At 41.5% G+C, this 25,181-nt stretch overlaps 1 protein-coding gene across 1 annotated transcript in view; it reads left to right on the top strand.

The window, feature by feature from the left end:
* The window catches only part of LOC126982826 (inversin-like), a 54,830-nt gene that overhangs the window by 4,977 nt on the left and 24,672 nt on the right, over positions 1 to 25,181 (top strand). Inside the window, exons 2-5 of the mRNA XM_050835099.1 lie at positions 8,598 to 8,889; positions 10,062 to 10,155; positions 10,256 to 10,447; positions 14,288 to 14,454. Coding sequence (XP_050691056.1) covers positions 8,623 to 8,889; positions 10,062 to 10,155; positions 10,256 to 10,447; positions 14,288 to 14,454 — 720 coding nt within the window. The 5' untranslated portion in view covers positions 8,598 to 8,622. The remainder of the gene's footprint in view (positions 1 to 8,597; positions 8,890 to 10,061; positions 10,156 to 10,255; positions 10,448 to 14,287; positions 14,455 to 25,181) is intronic.

A 25,181-nucleotide genomic window follows, 5' to 3' on the forward strand; every position in this document is an offset into this window, starting at 1 on the left:
TAAGACTTGACAGGTATGACAGGAGACAATTTCTCTTTATTTTTCGAGCACACGTTAGGGTAATTGTGGAGAATCACTCCGCGCCTCCAAAATAAGATATTATGCCTCCATATTATGGTTAAGTGACTAAATACATGTCCCTTAACCATAATATGAAGGCGGAAGTACTTAAAAGTAAAGAAAATGCCGAATTAATCCCCTTCCCACAACGATCTTGGGGGACCCGTGGGAAGTTGTGGTTTTTGGGTGGGGGAGCATATTTAAACTACTCCACCCAAACTTTATGACCTGCTAATGGGGAGGCTTCGCCCCCTTCGACCCCCCTGCTAACCAAGGGGGGGCTAAGCCCCCTCTCTGGACCCCCCACCCCCCTTACCTTTACTGGACAGAATGTTGCCATGTCCATCCGCCATTTCTCCTCTCCAAATACTGGTAAGTGCTGAGCCGGGCAGGGGCAAGCCAAGAAACAACTGACCGCAACGCCTATTATACTCGTCGCACATATGAAACCAACATAAAAGCCTCTCAAACCAACTACTTGGACTCCAGAATCTCTTACATCTAATACTCGATTTTCCTTTAACACTCGATCCCTTACAGCAAGAGATGAGTTACCTGCATCTATAGGACATGCGCAGTCGCCATGAAAATGGCGCTGCCCCACAGGGCGACCATCATGGTGGCTTTATTTACAAAATATATATTTCCCCATAAGTAGAGCACAGAAACGCTTCATTTCAGGTAGACAACATCATTGCAACAGCTGCTTTTACCCCACAATTTCCCTGGTCTTCATAGCCCTCCCCACTAACAGGTGTTTTGATTTTGTTGAAGGGGACAGGAATATTATCTGTTATTCCTTATCATCACATGTAGACACAGTATATGTTTGATGCGCCGGTAAAACTAGAGTAACACAACAGTATATGATAGCTTGGAAAGGCTAGTAATGCCGTGGGAGCAATATTGGAAGCGCGTAGTGATTCTCCATATTTACCGATCAAATGATAATGATATAAAAGTTTCAAATTGATCAAGTGAAAACAATGCAGTATTTTTTTCTTGATTTAATAAAAAACCTGATTTGTGTCTGCTCAGTTAGATATGAACCTGCTTCTCTCTTACATGCACATAAGATACTTTATTACTATCCAAACAAATGTTTTTTTTTTTTTTTTTTTTTTTTTTTCAACTTCATTGACATTCAACTTTTTTTTTTAAACTGAATAGTTATTTTCTTTTTGCATTAAATCTTAAAAATATGACCTTAAAAACAATAGACATGCACCCCAGTTTTTATCATTACCATTCAAAAACTGAGAATAGATGCATTTTATGTAAGTTACAGTGTGGCAAACCTGATTTTATATGAACCTGATTTTATATGGATGCTACAACTTCAGTAGTCACATACCAATGCATGTACATAATGATCTGGCTCCTGGTTCCCCCTTAGAAAAGATATTAGTTGCTCAGTGGCAGGATGTCAGGACACACCACGCCACTCATTGTAGCCAGGTTCCAGCAGAACTTACCTGGTGCATAATCATCGGTGGTATTGGCACTGTTTTTGGTATTACTTTAGTAGGTATACAATCCACCCGGCCATTTCTACTTTTGCGTGCGGTCTACCACCATACTATACTTACAATTCAGTGTGCAGTCTACCTCACTACAGGAACCTTATACTGCAGGATAATGAAAAACAAGCTGAATAGTGCTAATTAAAGGTTTTATTATCATATGACACCAATAAAAATCATCAAAGCATGACTATAAAAAATGCTAAATAGCATATCAGAGTTAAAAATACATAATCATAAAACAATGTAGGGTAGGTGGTGGCTGAGTGGTTAGCGTGCGGGCAACGCATTCACCATGCCTTGGACAACGTTGGTTTGAATCCCCATGCTACCACCTGGGATTTTTCAGTCACCGCCAAGTGGTCTAAGACTACCCACACGCTGTCCAAAAGACCACCCACCAACCCGGACTCTACAAGAAACGTTCCAGTGAATCAAGAATGAGTTCCGGGGGACAATATGAGCCATGCATAACTGGCGCAGTGGCGCCAGTTATGGCATAACTTGCCTGTGCCATAACAGGCTTGGGCTGACCACCTGGCCCCTGAAGAAAGCCTACCAGCGCTACAGGCAGAGATGTAAAAAAAAAAAAAAAAAGCTAAGCAGTACGTACATCAATATAAAAAACATATTTAGACCCTCTAATGGTACTCACTTTGTATATCATTTAGGAATATCACAAACATATCAGCTGCATCTTTCCTGAGTAGTTTCCAACAGATATGATCAATTAAGGTGTAACTGAGAAAGCTCATTACTGACTCCTCTCATTGTCTTTAAAATCTTTGTTTTGGTATTCAACCATGATCATTCAATAGCTTGTATGTGTTCTCCTGTCACTGGATCTACATAATGTTGGTGGTTCACTGTAATATGGCAGTAACCCATGGCATTTAGATTAGCCTACTATGTATACGCTGGCCATTCATCCAAATGAATTACGGAATTTTTTTCACATTCCCACTCAATGATTGGCAATAGAGTGTTTCTGTCATGCCGTTCCACGTAAAAGTAGCAACAGTCAGAACCTTGCTTGAGATCGAAGACCCAAGAACCATTAATTTTACGACTATGGTTCCTGTTGTTTTATATAGTTGCGTCACTCTCTTCTGAGAGAGGAGCACTGTTGCCGTTTGACATTCTCCAACAGTTTAATTTCCTTTGACCAGCAAATCTTGCCTCGTCAATCTGAATGGAGTTATCGTTTGTTCCAATTATCGTGCCTCTTTCATGATGAGAAACGATGGCTCCATACACCTCTCGGCACGTGTTATACAAGTCATTTACGGTATACTGGAAGACTTTCCTGTTAGAGTCACTGCAGTATTCATGGGTTTTTTCCAGTACAAATAAGAACACCAGTTATAAAATTTCACACAAATTCAGTTGGCAATTGAATTTGTTGTTGATGTCTGTATAATGGAAAAATGGGTTTCCTTGATGAACAGACTGCAAAGTTTGGCACCCCTTTTGAGGACAGGAAAGTACAGGCCGGAATTCCCCACCTCTGTCTCAGTTTTGTTTTTCTTGCATAAAACTACCACATGGATGGCAAGGGTCTGCTGCTTGTGGTGTGTCCAGAAGATGGTTTTCTCATAGTAGTGAAACTGCTGTTTCCTCTGTGAAAATGACACGTCTGTAGAAGTCTTTTAACAGCATTGCAGTAACTGTTAGCTGAAAGAATTGCACTGATACTATCAGCCTCAATGCAAGGAGGCTAATGATGTGGGTGTTCGTTGATTGTCCTTTTATATAGACCTGGTAACATGAAGTAATGGTCAGGTCATTACTCTGGCCAAGCTAAGGTCTCTGGAGACAGGTTAGGTGTCAGGTGAGGAGCACTCAGGTAACAATACATCAGATGAGGTCTTGGGAGACAGGTCAGACTGGTAGATGACATGCCAAAGTAGCACCACACTTGGTGCATACTGGGGTAGACTACAAATACTGCAGTTGACCGCATACTAAATTAGCACCCTGTTTTTCCTCCTCTTCTTTTTCTTGGTGTTGTTTTGTGTTATTCTTTATTTTTCTCAGTTCAAATCCTTTAAATATGTACATACACACAGTAATACCTCGGTTTGCGAGTGTTTTGACTTACAAGCACAAGAAAATCACAAAAAAATGCCCTGGTCTACGAGGGGTGACTTGGTGTACGAGCATCCTGTTTGAACAAATTGGAGATGTGAGTGTGGGTTCCCTTTGTTCGCCGCAAGACGAGAGTGCTCAGAGTGAAAAACAATGGGAATGAGGTCTTGAGCTGGTGTCACACTAGGCCTTTTTCCTTCAGCTGCAATGGCGGTAGGTGCAACTGGTAACTCCAACTTTTCCGGGGGTTCGTCACACATGACCAAGGTCAGTTTCCCATATCCACAACGTAAATAAACCAGTCACCCTGTATCCACATGGCACCGTTTGCAAAAGTAAGGGCTGGTGTGGCTTGTGCTGCTGTTACTCAAATTATGGACATGTTGCTACAGTTAAATGGAAGGAAGAAGTGGTTGTGGGTACGATCATGGCTTCAAAGATGGGAGGACAGGAGTATTTACCCAAACTAAGAATTTTCTCCCAGTTGGGTGTATAGGCAACTATGGTTGCTCCTAGCTCCAACGGTTGGAGGTAAACACCCAGTGTGACACCGCCTTCAGTCAGCGTTGACGCTCACAGAGGTAGCACCTGCACACTCGTGTCTGCTTACGTGTGTGCTGTAGTGTGCAATCTTTGTGTTTTCAGCACTATATTATTACTACATTGTTTATATGTTATACTCTATATATATATATATATATATATATATATATATATATATATATATATATATATATATATATATATATATATATATATATATATATATATATATATATATATATATATATATATATATATATATATATATATATATATATATATATATATATATATATATATATATATATATATACTATATTATTTATATTTATATTATTATTACCTGTGTTCTATATTATTCATATTATATATATATATATATATATATATATATATATATATATATATATATATATATATATATATATTTTTTTTTATATATATACTATATAATATATATTACCTATCATAGCTATTTGTAAGTAAAATTACATTAAAATGTAAATTTTTTTTTTTTTTTTAATAGTTTTTGGGGATATATGTATATGGGATTCACATTAATTGAAATAGGGAAATTCATTTTGATTTGCGAGCAAAATTCCAGAACGAATTAAACTCATAAACCGAGGTATGACTGTATTTGTCCCAAACATTGGTGCTACTTTAGCATTCAGTCTACCACAGTATTTGTAGTCTACCCCAATATATATAGTCTAAGCTACATAATGACCTAACCTGTCTCCAGAGATCTCATCTAATATTGTATTGTTACCTGAGTGCTCCTGACCTGAGTAATGACATGTCCACAGTCACCGTTGTCTATATTAAGTTATGTAATGACCTGACCTGTCTGCGGAAACCTCTGCTTATGTTGTCACCTGAGTGCTCCTGACCGGTCTATATAAAAGGACAATCAACGAACACCCACGTCACTGTTCTCCTTACACTGAAGCTGATATAATCAGTATAACTCATTCTGCTATATAACTGCAATGCTGTTAAAAGTTTTCTACAGACATGTCATTTTGACAAAATAACAGCAGTTGAATTTTTATGAGAAAACAGCCTTCTGGATAATAATAAATTATTATTTGGCACTATTCGACTTGTTTTTTCATCATTCTGCAGTGTAAGGTTCCTGTAGCTGAGGTAGACTGCACGCTGAATTGTAAATTTGGTGGTAGACCGTACTCTAAAGTGTAAATGGCCAGGTAGACCGCATGCTAATGCAGCACCCAAACATCTTTGTTAGCAGGTGGCACTTTCCATATCCAAAATTATGTGTGTAGGTGAGGTTGTGGGATGAGGTGAGCCAGCTGGTGATGTGGGAAGTGGATGACCTAGGATGCACATTGAAGGCAAGGAAGTGTGTGGATGGGATCATTCCCACCATATAACACTGCACACTGCAGTCAAATGCTGGTGAAGCAGTGTAACACACTTTTTGCCTTAGGCATGTTAGGAATAATTAACATGGCGTGCTGCAGTTGGAAGCAAGAAAATGGATGAAATAAAGCACAGCAAAGTGTGTACTCCTCCCTCCTAATTCATCACCGCACTGATGCCGTAAAGCCATGATGTTCGGTCCTTTACACCTAGACATGCCAGTCGGGTTGCGAGATTCACTAAAATGCATTGATAAGTGACTATTTTACATTATTCATTGAAAGAAATGCACAGTATTGACTCCCAGCAAATGCACCGCAGCCAGCACACCACGCCTACGTGGTGGGTATTTAAAACCCTTTGCAAAGGACATTTAAAGTTTATGTAAGATCAAAAAATATTCACTATTCAATGCCTTAAAGCCAGGGTGAGTAGCCAGAATGTGTCACTCAGTTTATTTTTTTCATTATTTAATGGTGGATTTCCCCTTTAAAACCTAAAAAGGTTTAATCTAGAAATCCAGTCAGCGTACTCGAGGTAGGAGAGGTCATAAATTTGTTTAGTCTATCATCTTTGTTTCCCCAAAACCTGATATTTTAAACTGTTGCTGTAGATTGGAACAAATTTTGGCTAAAGATGAGATCATAAACTGGGAAGATCAGCAGATTGGTATGTTTCAGAATGTTCAAAGCAACACTTCCAACATTGATAACATTTCTAATATCATCATCATCATCATCATTTCGTTTAATGTCCATTTTCACTCTTCCTGAGCGGTTGGACGCTTTATGGCTCTCCTCCATTCTACTCTGTCTTCTGCCCAATGCTCATCCAATCCCATCAATGCCAAGTCTTCCTGTATACACCTCCACGTTTTCCTAGGTCTACCAACTGGTCTCCTTCCTTCTACCTCCAATCTCTCCAAAACTCCCAGCACTGTATCCTCCCCTGCTCTCTTCACATGTCTAAACCATCGGAGTCTTTCCCTTCTGAGCACTGTTTCCAGGTCCTCTACTCCACATCTGTTAGCTACATCTTCACTGGACACCCTATTTTGCCACCTGATCCCCGCCATATACCTCAGCATTCTGCGATCACTTGCTCTCAATACCTCCATCAATTTTCTAGTTAGAGCCCATGTTTCTGCTCCATACAACATCACTGAGCTAATATACGCTTGGTACACCTTTGCTCTGCTCTTTAGAGGGATGCTACAATTCACGAGTAGACTAGCCACCTCCCTCCACTTTAACCACGCTGCCGCCACTCTCGCTCTCACTGTCCTCTCCACTCCCGCCTCACAGTCCAGAACATCTCCCAAATAACAGAAATGTTCTACCTCATCCAGCTTTCCTCCATTCACCTCTAGTTCATCCCTCTCAGTTTCTTGTCCTTGCTGTCTCCTTATGCAAGCTGGGCAGGTAAAATTCTGCACTCTTACATTTCTGAGGCCTGAGCATCTAAGGTGGCACCACTGCCTGCAACATGTGCACAAGACTGTATTTACACCTACTCCCTTCCCACATCCACATGGATATTTTCCTGATTTAATCTTTTCTCTTGCTTCTTTTCCAGTCACCATGTACTTTGTTTTTTTCCATATTGATTTTCAAACCTCTCCCCTCCATTCCTTCCTTCCATTTATTAAACTTTTCTTTCACTTCTTCTGCTGTCTCTGCATTTACTACCAAGTCATCTGCATACAGCAGCTCCCATGGTGCCTCTCCTCTTGCTTCCTTTGTTGCCTCCTCCATTACTGTTATGAACAAGAGTGGGCTAAGGGCAGATCCCTGGTGAACCTCCACTCCAATTTCAAATTAATCTGATGTTCCCACCACTGTTTTCATTCTTGATTTTGTACCTTCATATAGTCCCACCACCAATTCAGCCAATCTTTCTGGTACTCTTTGCCTTCTCAATGCCTATCTTATAATTTTCCTTGGTATGGTACTCTGTCAAATGCCTTCTCTTGATCTTCAAAAACATGATACAATAATTTTCTAATATGTGTTTGAAATCTTGATTTTTTGTGAGTTATCACCAAGATCTCTGTATGAGAATGTACTTGGTTTATGGGATTTCCAAGTGATATAGATAATTTATAGTTACCGTATTGTGTTGAGTATACATTTTTGGCTAATGCACAGAAAGGGCATGTCATATTGTGTACTGCATGGTAAACTTGTGACGGTAAAAATGTTAAATGGGAGAAACTGTGGTGCGGCGACTATGCCTGATGAACGAGCCTCTCATAACCCACTTAGCCAGTGGGGTACCTCTTTGGGCGACTCGATAAGGAGTGGCTCTCCCGTCACGCTGGTCGTGGGTTCAATCCCAGGCAGCCGGCGAATACCATCTGGTCTTGATTAATTTCTCGTGTGTTTCAATACACGCAGAGGTCGTGTTGGAAAATAGACAAAATAGAAAAAGAAAATCCCGGGGCATGACACGGACTCAGAGGCCCCAAAATGGCTCACTTGAATATGAGACAGCAGCCCGACAACATCCTGCTCCCCAAGTTAATTATACCATCTGCCTTTCCACAATCTTCATGGTTAACCTTTTATTGTAAATATGTATATCAGTACAATGCTCCATGTTGCATAAATATACATTGTCTATGGCCCACAAGTACCTGCAGGGAACTCAACCAACCGACTCTCCACTACGCTTCGCCCACTCCATTAATCAGCAGAGCTAAGTAGTACATTGTATTGATTTCCCGTTTGTCTTTCGGGCGATTAATACGTCACCGAAATCCCTGGAAATATTACGGTCCGTGATATAGGGAATTTGATCTTTGTAACGCTCTGTGCTGGTTCTACAACTAGACCAAGTGAGTATAGTTATATAGTGGTTGTTGGAGTTAGGGAGTGTTTATCTAACTTGGAGCGTGTCATTATTTACGTATCCAAGCAATTCTTAATCCGTTCTTTGAAATCCCATTAAATTTTTCACAGTGCAGGACTACTTGCTCTTATTAATATTTCTTTGCAGTATGGGAACTTGCATTTGACTCAAGATGGACCATGAAAGACAGAGGGTGTGTGAAGCTATTAACAGAAATGTCAAGAGCCTAGCCACACACACAGATCCTCCTACTGAGAACTTTCATGAAGAGCTGCATTACGGGAACAAACACACTTTAGAAACAAAACAAGAGGACAGTTTAACAGTGCCACTAGTTTACTCTTCAAATTCAACCCCCCAAAATTTTACCAACTTCATACAAGCAGTGCCCTCATCAGGCACTGTAGGAGTTTATACAAGTAGTGCTTCTTTTCAGCAGGTGAGCAAATAGCCAATTAAATCTTACACTTTCATATGGTTGATACCATTATACGTGTTAATGACTGGACTAACTGATTGACTCTCATCCCCTTGCACCCAAAACATATGTTTATCCAGGGTTACGAGAGACTATCCCAGGTCATATTGTGAGTGTCCTGGGTTCTGAGGAGAATATCCCAGGGTGAAATAACTCTTAGGTACTTAAAAATATCTATACTACCAGCTTCAGTTTGACTTGCATTGCAGTCGTCTTGGATAGAGTCTTTGTTGGTGGTAGCGAGTGTTCTAATGCTAATTGGTTCACGGATAGAGAAACTCATATCCACCAGGGTTACTTTATTCATAAAAACATACACAGGTCATCGAGACAAACACAACACATAGAAAAGGTGTTTGTGTGTGTATGCGTGTGTGTGAATGTTGTACTGTGTAGGTTAACATTTAAGTGTTGGTGTATGTGTGGAACAATGTGTAGAAGTGGACAACAAGAGGACATGGACAGACAGTCAGAGATAGACGAGTAACAATAGATAAACAATTGAGGACACGATGCGGACTATGGAGCGCGACAAGAGACAAGGACAGCGACAATGAAATACACAGACGGCACAGGAGACAAGGACAAGGGTAGACATAAACATTTCATATGAAAACACTTATTAAGTCGGTGCATGCAGCGTAACATTTTCTGTCTCGCCGGAGGAGAGCATGCGACCGTTTGAGCGGTGGCTTGCTACACCTTCATGCACTAATGGCAATGTGAGGCAGAAGGAATTCATATATGGTACCGTACCATAAAACTGTAGTCCTAATATGCCAATGAGTCACTGGGCAGCATTGGTGGGTATCCCTAACGTAATGACCTTTTCATCTGCTTGTGTTGCTAAGTGGATATGATGTTTGTCAAATGTTGACTTATTCACATATTACTCAGATAACTCTTCATTTAATTTAGATATGGTAGCTATATTATCTTCACAGTAAAATATTTAGACACTTTTTGCTATTCCATTTAGACTTGGGATATAAAATCAGATTTCAGTTGAGGTTTCATGTATGGAAAATGGAACCCACATCCATCTTGTTTTGTCAACATGGAGATGATAATGCCAGACAAAGATTGGTTTTTGGTGGAAGAGATGAAGGCGTTCTCGTACATTTTTCTTTCAGGTTCTCAGTGTCAGTCCACCCATAGCCACCTACCATGGTGGTCAAGGATCCGCCGCAGCATACTCAGCAGGGCATGCATGTCACCTCCCTCCAGGTCTTGTGATGGAATTTAAATTCAGTATCTTTCAATTGGATATATTTTAACCTGAATGACAATGCTTAATGCAATCTATTATTTATTGTGTTCTCTCCAGGCCTACCACAGCTGCCTCAAACCCCAGGGTTCCTCACTGGGGCTGGCTACCACCTGGGCCCCTCAGAGGCATCTCTCCTTGGGAGTCAGAGATTTACAGGGTGCCCTCTGCTGCCTCCTGGCCAAGCAGGAACAGCACTTCATTTTGCTGCCATTATTGGAGACAAGAAAAAGTTAGCTGTTGCCCTACAAGGTCAGTAGCTATGCATGTTTGCTTGGAAAAGTAGTGCATAAACTATAAATTCATCCTTTAGTGTCCTTGAGTCGGTATATTGGAATTTATTGTTATGTATAATATGGTCTAATCAGAGCTGGGCACTTCCGATCTTCCAATCTGATTGGAACAGCAATTGGCGATGAGAATTTTTTTTTTTTTTTAATTTATTTATTTATTTTTTTTTTTTTTTACATCTTGCCCTGTAGTGTCGGTAGGCTTTCTTCTGGGGCCTGGTGGTCGGCCCAAGCCCGTCATGGCACAGGCAATTTGTTTATAGTGGCGCCAGTTATGCTTGGAATGCAAAGATTTGATCATCTTTGTAAAAGGTAATCGGACTGTGGAGATCAGAACTTCACAAACTAACTTCCGATCACATAAAAAAAATGTGGTTAACGTTGTCATGGCAACAATTGATTGCGGACATTTTGAAAACCTCACGACTCACTTCTTACAATTATTTTTATACATGTTGCTAATTAGTTACTTCAATAAGCGTCTTTATTTATAATATTCAGCGAAAATTATTGATCGTTAATTTATTTAATTCTGGTAAGGTATCATGAACGAAACACACAGGTGCAAAGTCGTTTTATTTGCTTGGCGGGACTTGTCACTCGACGCCGTGACAGTGTGGTGTGGGCTGCAGTTGAGGACTTTTCGCTCACTCTGGTAACTGAGTTAAACCAACTTACCGCTGTACCTGCTGAGTGACAAACACATTTTTATGTAATCGAAGACTTTACATTCTAACTAGAGTAATTCATGTATGTGAATACAGTCAAACCTCGGTTTACGAGTTTAATTTATTCCGGAATATTGTTCGCACACCAAAACACTCATAAACCAAAACGAATTTTCACATTGAAATTAATGTAAATCCTGTTACTGTGTCCCATGTCTCAAAACAATATATATATATATATATATATATATATATATATATATATATATATATATATATATATATATATATATATATATATATATATATATATATATATATATATATATATATATAAAATTTACATGATATTTTTTTATAGAATTAAAGTAATTTTATGCTGCAGACCATATCGAAGTGATGAGAGTCAAGGCAGTGCAGGTTTATGGTGGGAGTGTCAAAGGACTGTTTAAATGAAACACACTGTGCGAACCCTAGCTTTAGCCTTTATGACTGCCTAAATCCAGACTGGACTAGGTGAGTAGGGGCTCCGTCCCCGTGGAGAAGGTGTGCGGGTACGCTAGCACTCCTGCAGGAGTGAGGGTGGAATAAGAAATGCAGATAAGTACCACCCTCGGTCCGACATGTGAAAGAAGGATTTTACCATGCTTACGGTAAGGCGAATAAAGGGGTTCGGGAGCCCCGTGGGCCAGCCCGATCTGGAGGTACAGGCTGGCCGAAAATCGTGGTTGCTTCTTGTGGCTGGCCTCCCCATGGTCCCGCTGGATGCACAGTGCAGGGGGTACCTGCCCCCCCTGGCTTGCAGGGGAAACAGTGTAACTAAACAGCCACAGATCACCACAAGCGGATGCGCCACTCATGTCAACTCGACACAATCTTCCAAACATCTATCCCCTATTCTTCTATAATACAGCTGTCCCCTTCCTCTACAATGACCATTCTCAATCTGACCTTAATTCTTAATCTGAACTGGAAGCTGCGTATCTCCTCTCTTGCTAAATCAGCTTCCTTGAGGCAAGGCGTTCTGTATCATCTCCGCCAGTTCTTCTCCCCCTCTCAGATGCTGTGCTTATACAGGGGGGCCCCTGTCTGCCCCCATATGGAATATGCATCTCATGTGTGCTGGGGGGGCTCTTAACAGCACTGCTAGACAGAATTAAGTCAAAGGCTCTTCATAACATCAACTCCCCTCCTTTTACTCACAGTCTTCTACCTCTTAAACTCTGCCACAATGTTGCATCTCTTTCCAGCATCTATCAATATTTTCATGCTGACTGCTCTTCTGAACTTGCTGACTACATCACTCCTCCCCTCCCATGGCCCTGCTGTACACAACTTTCAACTCTTGCTCATCCCTATTCTATATTAATCCTTTACGCAAGAGTTAAGGGGAGGCACCGCCTAAAATGGGTATTTTTTCACTATTTCATCCAAATTTTAAAAGTTACTCAAAAAAATAGTGTAACATTTCACACATTTCCTGTGAAAGTTTGGCAGCTGTACGATAATTCTTTCCTTTCAAATAAATTGATTTGTATTACTTTGGGTAGGCGGTGGATGAACAGATAGCAAGACGGCACTGCGTTCAGGAGGACGCGAGTTCAATCCCCGACCGGTGCCACCAAGCTGGGATTTCTCAGCCACCGCCGAGTGGCTTAAAACTACCCACATGCTGTCCAGAAGACCACCTATCAACCCGGACTCTAGATTCTAGGATTAAAGATGAGCTCCGGGAGGGCAGCATGAGCCAATGCAAGATGGTGCCACTATAAACACTCGCCTGCGCCAGAACGGGCTGGGCCGACCATCAGGACCCACCAGGAAGAAGCCTTGGACCGACCATCAGGATCCACTGGGAAGAAGCCTACTGGCGCAATAGGCCAAGACGTAAAAAAAAAAAAATTTAAACTAATTTCGTGGTCCCCTCCTTGGGGAAACCTCCGTTTTCTGTAGAATACTCATTTATGTTTCATTTTACTTTCTTTTGTCCGATTTTTTCCACTTTTTTTTTTCGAAAAGCTTGTCATCATACATTTGGCAAAATTCTAGTGGCAGCCAGCAAGCCTCGGAGAGTGTGGGTGAGTGAATCAGCCAATCAGTCACTTAGTGCATTGCGAGCGCTCCTCAGAGGTACACTTGTACTTTGGAATGTTTGGACACCCAGGAAAAGAAAAGGAGAAGCTCAAAAGAAAAGAAAGTGATGAAAATGAACAAACAGGAGGCATCCACACAACACTACAGCCCAGGAGATTTCTAGTGCGCACACACACACACACACACACACACACACAGGTGCCAATTATGATTATTATTTTTTATATCATTCATTGTCATTCATAAATATAACTACATAGGTATATAGGTAAGTTGTATTTTATCCCTGTAAAATCCTCTAAAAATCATAACTTTGTACTGAAAGACGAGTGGATGGTAAACAAATTGTCCATCTGATTTTTTTATAAACAAAAAACACTGCTGATATGAAGGTAAAAAAAAGTGGTAGAATTATGAGACATTAAATGGTGATTTTTGTAATTTTTTTGCACAGGAATGGTGAGACATTAAAAAATTGGACGGACAATTTTTAACTAGTGGTGTCATAAGTAAAACTACCCAATATCGTACGTATTGAGTGAGCATGCTGGCCCCCATTTACATTTTTAGCTCTGCTCTTATTACAAGTAATAAATTTTGTTTGTAATTTTTTTCCTACAGAAGCATGAAAGCTATTATGCTGATACATGCAGATCTTATTGCATTCACCTAAGTCTTCAAAGAAAAAAATACCTTAGAACAATTAAAATAAAATGAATGTACCCTCCACTTATGCTGGGTGGCGCCTCCCCTCAACCAACATCTTCATTCTATATTTATCCCTTCTGCTGGTAAACTCTGGAACAACCTTCCTTTGTCTATTTCCTCCTGCCTATGACTTGATCTCTTTCAAGAGGAGAGTACTAGTGTGGCAGTGTTCTTCATAACGTGTTTTGTGAAAACTATGGACCTCAATCCTTTCTTGAATTTATGGTCACACTTTACACTAGAAATACAAATTAGATAATGATAGCTACCATTTCCTCTCCTGAAATGACAAAAAAACAAGACTAAGAAAGACCCATTTTAACAATTTTCAGATAAGAATGTTAACCTTGAAGCCCGGGATCGCTGGGGACGCGTTGCTTTGGTGTTTGCGGTGCTGGGGAACCACCAGGAATGTGTTGAGTTGCTGCTGCATGCTGGGGCCAAGCCTGATGCTGTAGATTCTCACAGACGCACTCCTTTACATTTTGCAACGTATAAAGTAAATTGCAGGATCTCATTTATTAACCCAACAATATCTATTGTATCTAATAACTTATTTATCAATTATGTAGTTATTTTTCATGCACTAGTCAGAGCAATTATTTGAGTCTTTTAAGTAATTATTCATTTATCTTTTATAATTTGGATGCTGCCTTGCATGTCTGGGGATAATTTTTTTTTTTTTTTTTTTAAGGTTAGTAATTTATATTTCCATCTTTAGGTAAGCATTATAGAGTCCAACTTCAGCTCTTGATTATTTTTTTCTAACTCAGTTTTTATTTTATTTGTCAATCCACATTAACATGGCCACCATCACCACCATACTTTTCTACTGTATTTTTGTAAAATTGGACTCACTGCCTTTCACAAAGATGGAAATGGGATAATGATAGTAGTGATAGCTAGGCAGTGATGGTGAATGAGTCAGTAGTAGTGGTAACAACTAGTTGGTGATGGTGTGGTGGTGGTTGTAGTGATAACTAGTTGGGAATGGTGATGTTACTTGTGATGATGATAATGATAGTGGTATTTTAAGAGAAAAGGAGTACTAAATATCAAAAGCTTTTGATAGGGTCTGGCACAAATCTTTGCTTTCCAAACTACCCTCCTACGGTTTCTATCCTTCTCTCTGTACCTTTATCTCCAGTTTCCTTTCTGACCGTTCTATTTCTGCTGTGGTAGACGGTCACTGTTCTTCCCTTCCCCTAAACCAATTAAGGGAGGCGACTACAGGGTATTTTTTGATGAATATATTTAAAATCGGACGAGTACATGTTTTTCGCTCAGCGTGGCCGGGAAACCCTAAATTACCATGTGGTGAGGTTTGTTTTGTAAAATTAAAACCTCTCCCCCCTGGGAGACTTTTGCGTCATAGTCGGACATGCGCGTCATAAGACACTCATGTCAACATATGCGGTATTATTCATATATACGTAAAAATTGCATTAGAATATTTTATTTCTTCGTAAATTTTGTCATCTGTCATCCTCTCTTTTTCGCGCGGAGAGGCAAGGGAGGAAGAGAGGTGCCACCACGCCAGTGCCAAGCGAGACACAGACGGGAAGAGTATGTCGTACTTTTCTCTCCTCTCCAGCCAAAAAAACGTCCTTACAAATGATGTACAAGTGCAAGGCAACCAGAAAAAGAGTCACCAACATCAAGAGGGCTTATGGAGCGGCCAAACCTCAGAAAACAAGCAAGAGAGTAGCGTAGAAGCAAGGCACTCCATGAGGCATTGCAGACCTGCGCCACGCTGGAGTGCCAAGGCCCAGATGCCTGGTCATTCTCCAGTAAGTCAACAAGATATACACAATAATATGTGAAAATTTCATGCCAATCAAATAAATGCAAATGGCAAGACAAGAATGAAATGTAAAAAAATCTTTAGGAGCCAATATCTCGAAAATTAGTTTTCTAAACTTAAAATAATTTCACAAAATCGGTAAAAAGTCTGATCGACTTTTGTTAGGTATCTGTTGAAACTACAACTAAAGGGCAATTTTTTGTTGGAAATAGATTTTCAATAATGTCAAAAGAAAATGGGACACAGAGAGGAGAAAATAATAATTGACAAAAGATTGTAATTTTTTTCTTCGAAGACAAAACAAAAAATCAAAAAGTTACTTCCAATAAAGTGTAGATAAGTAAACAAAGTTTCTATGGTATTTTTTTCAAACTGATTAACTGAAAAATAAAGCCTGTGAAACAAAAAAACAAAAAATACGCTTTGTTTGAGTTTCTCCTAAACTTCACCCGAATTTGATGAAATTCACCGAATAACATACCTTTACAGTAACAAACAACATACTAAGATTTCAAAGCTATTGGACGTACCATATGCGCAGGAGGACCCCCCGTAGTCGCCCCCTTAACAGTGGTGTCCCACAGGGTTCTGTCCTATCTCCCACTCTCTCTGTTGTTCATTGATGATCTTCTTTCCAAAATGAACTGTCCTCTCCATTCTTACGCCAATGACTCCACTCTGCATTACTCAACTTCTTTCAATAGAAGACCCACCCTACAGGAACTTAACGATTCAAGGCTGAAGGCAACAAAACGCCTAGCCTCAGACCTTACTATTATTTCTGATTGGGGCAAGAGGAACCTGGTGTCCTTCAACGCCTCAAAAACACAGTTTCTCCACTTATCCACTCGACACAATCTTCCAAACAACTATCCCCTATTCTTTGACAACACTCAGCTATCACCTTCTTCAACACTAAACATCCTCGGTCTATCCTTAACTCAAAATCTCAACTGGAAACTTCATATCTCATCTCTTACTAAATCAGCTTCCTCGAGGCTGGGCGTTCTGTACCATCTCCGCCAGTTCTTCTCCCCCGCACAGTTGCTATCCATTTACAGGGGCCTTGTCCGCCCTTGTATGGAGTATGCATCTCATGTGTGGGGGGAGCTCCACTCACACAGCTCTCCTTGACAGAGTGGAGTCAAAGGCTCTTCATCTCATCAGCTCTCCTCCTCATACTGATAGTCTTCTACCCCTCAAATTCCGCCGCCATGTTGCCTCTCTATCTTCTATCGATATTTTCATGCTGACTGCTCTTCTGAACTTGCTAACTGCATGCCTCCCCCACTCCCGCAACCCCGCTGCACACGACTTTCTACTCATGCTCATCCCTATACTGTCCAAACCCCTTATGCAAGAGTCAACCAGCATCTTCACTCTTTCATCCCTCACGCTGTTAAACTCTGGAACAATTTTCCTTCATCTGTATTTCCTACTGCCTACGACTTGAACTCTTTCAAGAGGAGGGTATCAGGACACCTCTCCTCCCGAAATTGACCTCTCTTTTTGGACACTCCTTTGACCTCTATTCATAAGCAATAAGTAGCGGGCTTTTTTTTTTTTTTTTTTTTTTTAATAGTTTTCTTTACATTTTTTTTTAATAGTTTTCTTTACACCCTTGAACTGTCTCCCTAGCTGTAAAAAAAAAAATAATAATTATGCCTTTTGTCAGTATATCTTGTCATCTTTGTTTCTTCAGCCCATTTTAAGAAGAATGTGGAACTGACACTTAATAATAGGTAAAGGTAAAGTTGGGGGCATGTGCTGTAGCAGTGTGTGGCCTCGGTGCTCATCTCCGTAACATTGGCCCTTGAACCTGTGGTGGGAGGGAGCCCATTACCATGGGATACAGGGCCAGTGTGACATCCGGGTTACACTTAATAATGGTACCCAAAATACAGTAAAACCCTTATAACTTGCCATCCTATAACTTGAAATTTGATACAGTTCACCAGGGGAAAGAAATATTCATTCAAAAAATTAATTTTAAATGCCAACCTATCTATCTATCTATATCTCCAATGCCTTGCTCCCTTACAGGAACTTCTCTCCAGGAGGTGGCCGCAGCAGAAGTGTCTCCATCTCTCCCTGTTTTGGCACTCCCTCTCAGCACACTCAATCCTGCTACTTCCAACTCTCTCGCTCCAATGCTCACTCACCCTATTGATCCACTTCACAGGTGGTCTTCCCCTGCCACCCCCTCCCTCAATCCTTTCCTCATACACTCTCTTCACGAATTCATTCTCCCCCATTCTCATCACGTGTCTAAACCATCTCAGCACACCACAGTTCACCCACTCCACCACTCCACAATCCACTCTTTTCGCTGTCACACTCATACCAAACCGCTCATACACACTTTCATTACTTTCTCCATCCCATCCTGAAACATCACATGCACCTCTTATATAACTCATTTCCAGAGGTGGGTGCAGTACTGAAAAATCAGTAGTGTGGTTGCGATAGTGCGGTACTTTTTCTGGAGTAGTGTGGTTGAAGTAGTGCGATCCCATTTTTTTTCTTTCCCAGCACAGTACGCGGTGTGCGGTGCTGTGGTAGCGGTAGTCACTAGTCAATATTAAAACAATACTTCAGTGCCTATCCTGGCTATCCATTGACTAACTAATAACTTGAGATACAAAAAAAAAAATAAAGGATGACTGGGGGAGGGAGAGAGGGAGGTAAGGGAGGAGGAAGGGAGGGACAGGCCGGGGAGTAGAGGACGGGAAGGGGAGGAGAGGGAGGGAAGGGAATGCAACTTTTCGAGGGAGGAGGGAGGGGACAGGGAAGGGAGAGGGGAGATCAGCGTTATGTGAGACAGGAGGAAGTGCGGGATGGGAAGGAAGGAGGGAAAGAAGGAAGGAAGGAAGCTGCAATAGCCAGGGAGGAATGGTAGGGAGGATATGGGGGAGTGAAGGGGAAGGGTAGGAAGGGAAGGAACTCTAGCGTTTGAGCGAAAACGAAAGATTACTAATATAGGAAAGTCATGACGGGAACAGTGAAACATTATTCAAACTGTCCAACATATTAAGACAAAACACATCAACTGCAACTGGTGATAGTGAGACCTTGACCGTGGGAAAGCTCTAAGCACTGGCGTCTCAGGCCTCAGCGAAGAAACCACGTGGAAATTTCAACGAGGAGATAATTATAATAATAATGATAAATTATTATAATTATTTTTATTATTATTATTATTATTATTATTGTAATCAAACAATAGTGATCTTGGCTTCATTGAAAAGAGAGAGAGAGAGAGAGAGAGAGAGAGAGAGAGAGAGAGAGAGAGAGAGAGAGAGAGAGAGAGAGAGAGAGAGAGAGAATGATAAAATAAAGAAGTTACAATGAAGTAAAAAAACAGATATAGTATGTACTATGGTCTATATTATGCATCAAAGAAAAAATTGTACAGGACATGAGATTGAGCGGCGATCATGTTAGTGCTTGCTTGTACTGTTGTACACTGCCATGTACAGTCATCGTCAGAGGCAGTCATGGCGCGCCGCCTTGGGTTGAGTGACGAACAGATTTACTCTGAGTTATTCATTTAGTATTTAATTTTGAACAATAACTGAAAGTTCAGAATGATTGAATCACTGATTCTGATGACTGATACCGATTCACTGATTGAGTCCGATTCACTGTAAAAAAAAAAAAAAAAAAAAAAAATTCTGTGAGCATGCCACACTGCAAATGTCTTAGATAGTTTTCTAAGTACCACAAAAAGTACTGCAGGATTTTTTAGTGCGGTCCATAGTAGTGCGGTATTTTCAGAAAGTTTGCGGTAGTGTGGTACTTTTTTTGTGATGTGGCACTACCACACTACCGCACTAAGTACCACACTTGCCCACCTCTGCTCATTTCCACTGCATGTATTCTCGATTGCTTTGCTGCATTCCACGTCCACATCTTTGATGCATATGACAGAATTGGCAGGATAATACTGTGCCTTATTCCCCTCTTTACCTCCATGCTCACACTTCTTTTCATAACTCTCTCCAGTGCACCTACTACCTGTCTGCCCTTCACTGCTCTTTCCCTCACCTCACCTTCCATACTTCCATGTTCCCTCACCTCACCTTCCATACTTCCATGTTCCTTCACCTCACCTTCCATACTTCCATGTTCCCTCACCTCACCTTCCATACTTCCATGTTCCCTCACCTCACCTTCCATACTTCCATGTTCCTTCACCTCACCTTCCATACTTCCATGTTCCCTCACCTCACCTTCCATACTTCCATGTTCCTTCACCTCACCTTCCATACTTCCATGTTCCCTCACCTCACCTTCCATACTTCCATGTTCCTTCACCTCACCTTCCATACTTCCATGTTCCTTCACCTCACCTTCCATACTTCCATGTTCCCTCACCTCACCTTCCATACTTCCATGTTCCCTCACCTCACCTTCCATACTTCCATGTTCCCTCACCTCACCTTCCATACTTCCATGTTCCTTCACCTCACCTTCCATACTTCCATGTTCCCTCACCTCACCTTCCATACTTCCATGTTCCCTCACCTCACCTTCCATACTTCCATGTTCCTTCACCTCACCTTCCATACTTCCATGTTCCTTCACCTCACCTTCCATACTTCCATGTTCCCTCACTCACCTTCCATACTTCCATGTTCCCTCACCTCACCTTCCATACTTCCATGTTCCTTCACCTCACCTTCCATACTTCCATGTTCCTTCACCTCACCTTCCATACTTCCATGTTCCTTCACCTCACCTTCCATACTTCCAGGTTCCTCACCACCTTCCATACTTCCATGTTCCTTCACCTCACCTTCCATACTTCCATGTTCCTTCACCTCACCTTCCATACTTCCATGTTCCTTCACCACCTTCACCTCACCTTCCATACTTCCATGTTCCTTCACCTCACCTTCCATACTTCCATGTTCCTTCACCTCACCTTCCATACTTCCATGTTCCTTCACCTCACCTTCCATACTTCCATGTTCCTTCACCTCACCTTCCATACTTCCATGTTCCCTCACCTCACCTTCCATACTTCCATGTTCCCTCACCTCACCTTCCATACTTCCATGTTCCTTCACCTCACCTTCCATACTTCCATGTTCCCTCACCTCACCTTCCATACTTCCATGTTCCCTCACCTCACCTTCCATACTTCCATGTTCCTTCACCTCACCTTCCATACTTCCATGTTCCTTCACCTCACCTTCCATACTTCCATGTTCCTTCACCTCACCTTCCATACTTCCATGTTCCTTCACCTCACCTTCCATACTTCCATGTTCCCTCACCTCACCTTCCATACTTCCATGTTCCTTCACCTCACCTTCCATACTTCCATGTTCCCTCACCTCACCTTCCATACTTCCATGTTCCCTCACCTCACCTTCCATACTTCCATGCTTACATAAAACGGACAATTTACAGTTTCACCCAATCAACGATTTTCTTACGTGGTTCATGTTTTTCTGGTGATAGATGTAGTGAATTGCTCTAACTCTGTACGCCTTTGCAATATCAATGACCTGTTCTCTCGCCCTCTCAAATACCATAACCTTACTCTTTCCAGCATTTACTCTCAGCTTTTTCCTCTTACACACCCTGTCAAACTCATCCACTATCCTCTGCAGCGTCCCCTCATTCTCTGCCAACAATTAAAAAGCAAAATAGAGAATAAATTATGCATCTTGGTATTTTGCCAAGTTGTAACCAAATGCAGTGACCTCTTCACCATGGTGAGCCAGCACTAGCTTTGTTTCAACATATACACACTTCAGGCACATAACCCGAATCGCTCTCCCACGCTCTCTAATTCAAATCGGCATGATGCCAAGTTGTAGTCACGCCTGGGTTCAGTAGGTGACTACAGCGGACTACATGCACTCCAAAGTCTGCATAAATGCCGGTGTATACCTATTAGCCTCAGAACTCCAAGTAAATAAAGAGTGAAGATGGCTGATAAGGACCCTCTTAACTCTTCTTTCAATGTTGGAGGTTCAGTCAGTACTTGGAGACTGTCTATGATGCCAACCTTCACCAACAGCAATGCTATAAGTAGCAATATTACTGTAGAATAAACAACTCAATTAGTTAAATGAAAATAGCTGAATATAATGATGAAAACTAGTCGGGCACTATCACAACATAATCCCACACCCTCACAGGGCTGTCCCCTTCTGCATTCTTCTTCTGTCTGCTATTAAGGTCTTGTTCTACTATGATTGCATCTGCTTTTCGTAAGGGGTTGCCTGCAACCCCTTACGGCCTACCTGGATGTTATGGTTTGCTGAAACTACAGTCATGTGACAGTGGTCAGCAGGGAGGAAACACAACTGAAAATATTGAATACCTCAGCAACACTAGAGCCCTCATTTTTTAACCAAGTTATGAAGGTTTTGCTGTACAGTACCCTCCCGAGTTTCGTGGTTGCGTCATTTTGAAGGTATAGTGCTAAACTTGAGGATCGCGAAACTTAGGGATATTGAAAACACAGACAAAGCGCTTATTTGTTCCGACCCATGGAGAAGCTGACTTTTTTTTCTGCTTTACTCCCTTGTTATCTCAAATACGTACCTTGGTAAAAGGAGAAAGTTGGAAGAGGGAACGGGTCGTTTTGAAGACGCAGTTGAAGGCGGCTGCCTTACAAGTGGCTGATAGTTCTGAATACATGTCTGTGATTCGCTGAGTCTGATGACATCATCGATGGCATTTATCCAATCAGCAGCCTCACTGCCTTAAGATGGTGTCACACTGGCCGTTTACCTCCAACCGTTGTGGTACGGGCAACGCCCGTAGCCCCAACCGGGGAGCGAGTTGTCAGTTGTCCGTAAGCTGGTGTCACACTGGGCCTTTTTCCTTCCACCGTGTTGGCGGTAGGGGCAACCGGCATCTCCAACTTTTCCAAGTGTGCGTCACACACGACCAAGGTCGGTTGCCCATATCCACATCCACAACGTAAACAAAACACTCACCCTGTATCAACACGATGTCGTCTGCTAAAGTAAGGGCTGTCACGGCTTGTGCTGCTATTACCCAAGTTATGGATTTGTTGCTGCAGTTAAATGGAAGGAAGAAGCGGTGGTGGGTGTGGCGTGCCTGTGGTTCATCCGTGCCAGAAGTTCTTATTGTCTCCACTGCACATGCTCGGCCAACTCACCCACATAAACACATGGACCGAATAACAACAAACATACATACACACACGCATGCACACATCAGACTCATCACGAACCATGGCAGATGTTTCTGACAAACATAAATGGCTTTGCCATTTCCTAGAGTGTGTTAGAACTTATTTGGTGAGTGGTTCATACAAACCAAACATACCCAATGGCAAGAAGAGAGCAGTGTTAAAGACGACTGCTCTCTTCTTGCCAAGAGTTCTGTTTTGTTCGTGTGAGCCACTCACCAAATACGTTCTAGCACACTCAAAAAAATGGTATAGTCGTTTCGGTTTGTCAGAAACATCTGCCACAGTTCCTGATGAGTCTGGTGTGTGTGTGTGTGTGTGTGTGTGTGTGTATATTTACCTAGTTGTATTTACCCAGTTGTAGTTTTACAGGGCCTGGGGTTTACGTTCGTGTGGTCCCGTCTCCGTATCTGCATTTATCCAACTCTTCCTTAAAGCTTTGCACACACTTCACCGATACTACATCCTCATTTAGTCCATTCCAAACCTCTATATTTCTTTACGGGAAGCTATATTTATGTCTCAAGCGTCTTCCCTTCCTCAATTTTTTACTATGTCCTCTTGTGTTCCTGGAGGTAATTCCTTCTTTTAGTAGTATCATCATCATCATCATCATTTCATCAACGCCTGCTTCTAGGAGCTCCCACCAGGGGATGGCCACGGCAGAAGAGCTTCCAACTTTCTCTATCCAGACACTCCCTCCTTGCCTGCTCAAAGTTTCTCAAAGATCTTTCCCCCCTCTCCCTAACGTACTCTTTCACCCTATCCCTCCATTTCACTGGAGGTCATCCTCTAGCATTCCCTCCCTCTATCTCACATACACCCTTCTGGTCATCTTACTCTCCTCCATTCGCTCCATGTTGCCAAACCACTTTAAAGTCTGTCGCTTCACTTCTCCCACCACTCCACACTTCTTCCCTTCACCCCTGTGACTCATTCCAAAATGCTCGTACACACTTTCATTACTCATTCCATCCATTCTACTCACACCACAAGCACTCCTCAAATAACTCATTTCCACTGCCTGCACTCCAGACCTCTGACTTTCATTCCAGGCCCACGTTTCACTTGCATATGTGAGGGTTGGTACTATTATTGTATTTCTCAAATCCCTCTTTACCTCCATGCTCACACTTCTGCCATTCATGATTCGTCCCAAAGACCATACCACCCTTCTTCCTTGCAATACCCTTTCTCTTATCTCTCCCTCTGTACCACCATGCTTACACATAACTGATCCAAGGTACTTAAACTCATTGACCTCCTCCATTTCTTCACCATTCAAAATTATTTTGCATTCTTATTCACATTCAATTCCCACTCTATATGGGCATACAAAATCTACAACCTCACTTCTACTTCACTTACAAACCATCACTTTACTTTTGTTGACATTTACTTTCAGCTTTCTCCTATTACAGACACTATAAAAAATACTGACCAAATTTTGTAGGTCACTTTCATTTTCTGCAATGTGCACCGTGTCATCAGCAAACAGTATCGAATTCAGTACCCACTTCCTTCCCTCATTGAATAGTCTTACTCCAACTTCTCCAACTTTGCCCTTCATTTCTCTAATGACACCATCCATATAAATATTGAACAACCATGGTGACATGACACACCCTTGTCTTAAGCCCACTTTATCTCAAAATGTTCACTTGTTTCTCCAGTAATTTTGACACATGCAGATGCATTCTCATAGAAAGACTTCATTGCACTAAGCAGTTTTCCTCCCACACCATAAATCTTTAAAACATCCCACAATACAATACAATCGACTCTGTCATAAGCTTTTTCCAAATCCATGAAGGCAGTGTATAGTTTCTTTCCTTTTGCTATTTTTTTCTACTACCATCCTGAAGGCAAATATCTGATCCACACATCCCCTTCCCTTCCTGAAGCCTCCTTGTTCTTCACTGATTTTCTCTTCGGTAAGTCTTTGCACCCTCTCTATTATGACTTTTCCATATGCCTTTCCGGGTATACTCAGGAGACTTATACCTCTATAGCTCCCACATTCCCCTCTCCTGCCCTTCCCCTTGTAAACTGGGACAATGATGGCTTTCGTCCAGTCTGCTGGCACCCCCCGCCCCCCCCCCTCCCATGCTACTTCACATATCTTGACCATCCATTTAAAACTACATCTCCTCCACACTTCAACATTTTTGCTGTGATTCCATCAATTCCTGCTGCCTCTCCATTTTTTAATCTTTCTTTCTATACTCCTCCTCTGCCTCTA

Source organism: Eriocheir sinensis, chromosome 52 (genome assembly GCF_024679095.1).
Source record: "Eriocheir sinensis breed Jianghai 21 chromosome 52, ASM2467909v1, whole genome shotgun sequence".
In the NCBI taxonomy this organism is placed as follows: Eukaryota; Metazoa; Arthropoda; class Malacostraca; order Decapoda; family Varunidae; genus Eriocheir; species Eriocheir sinensis.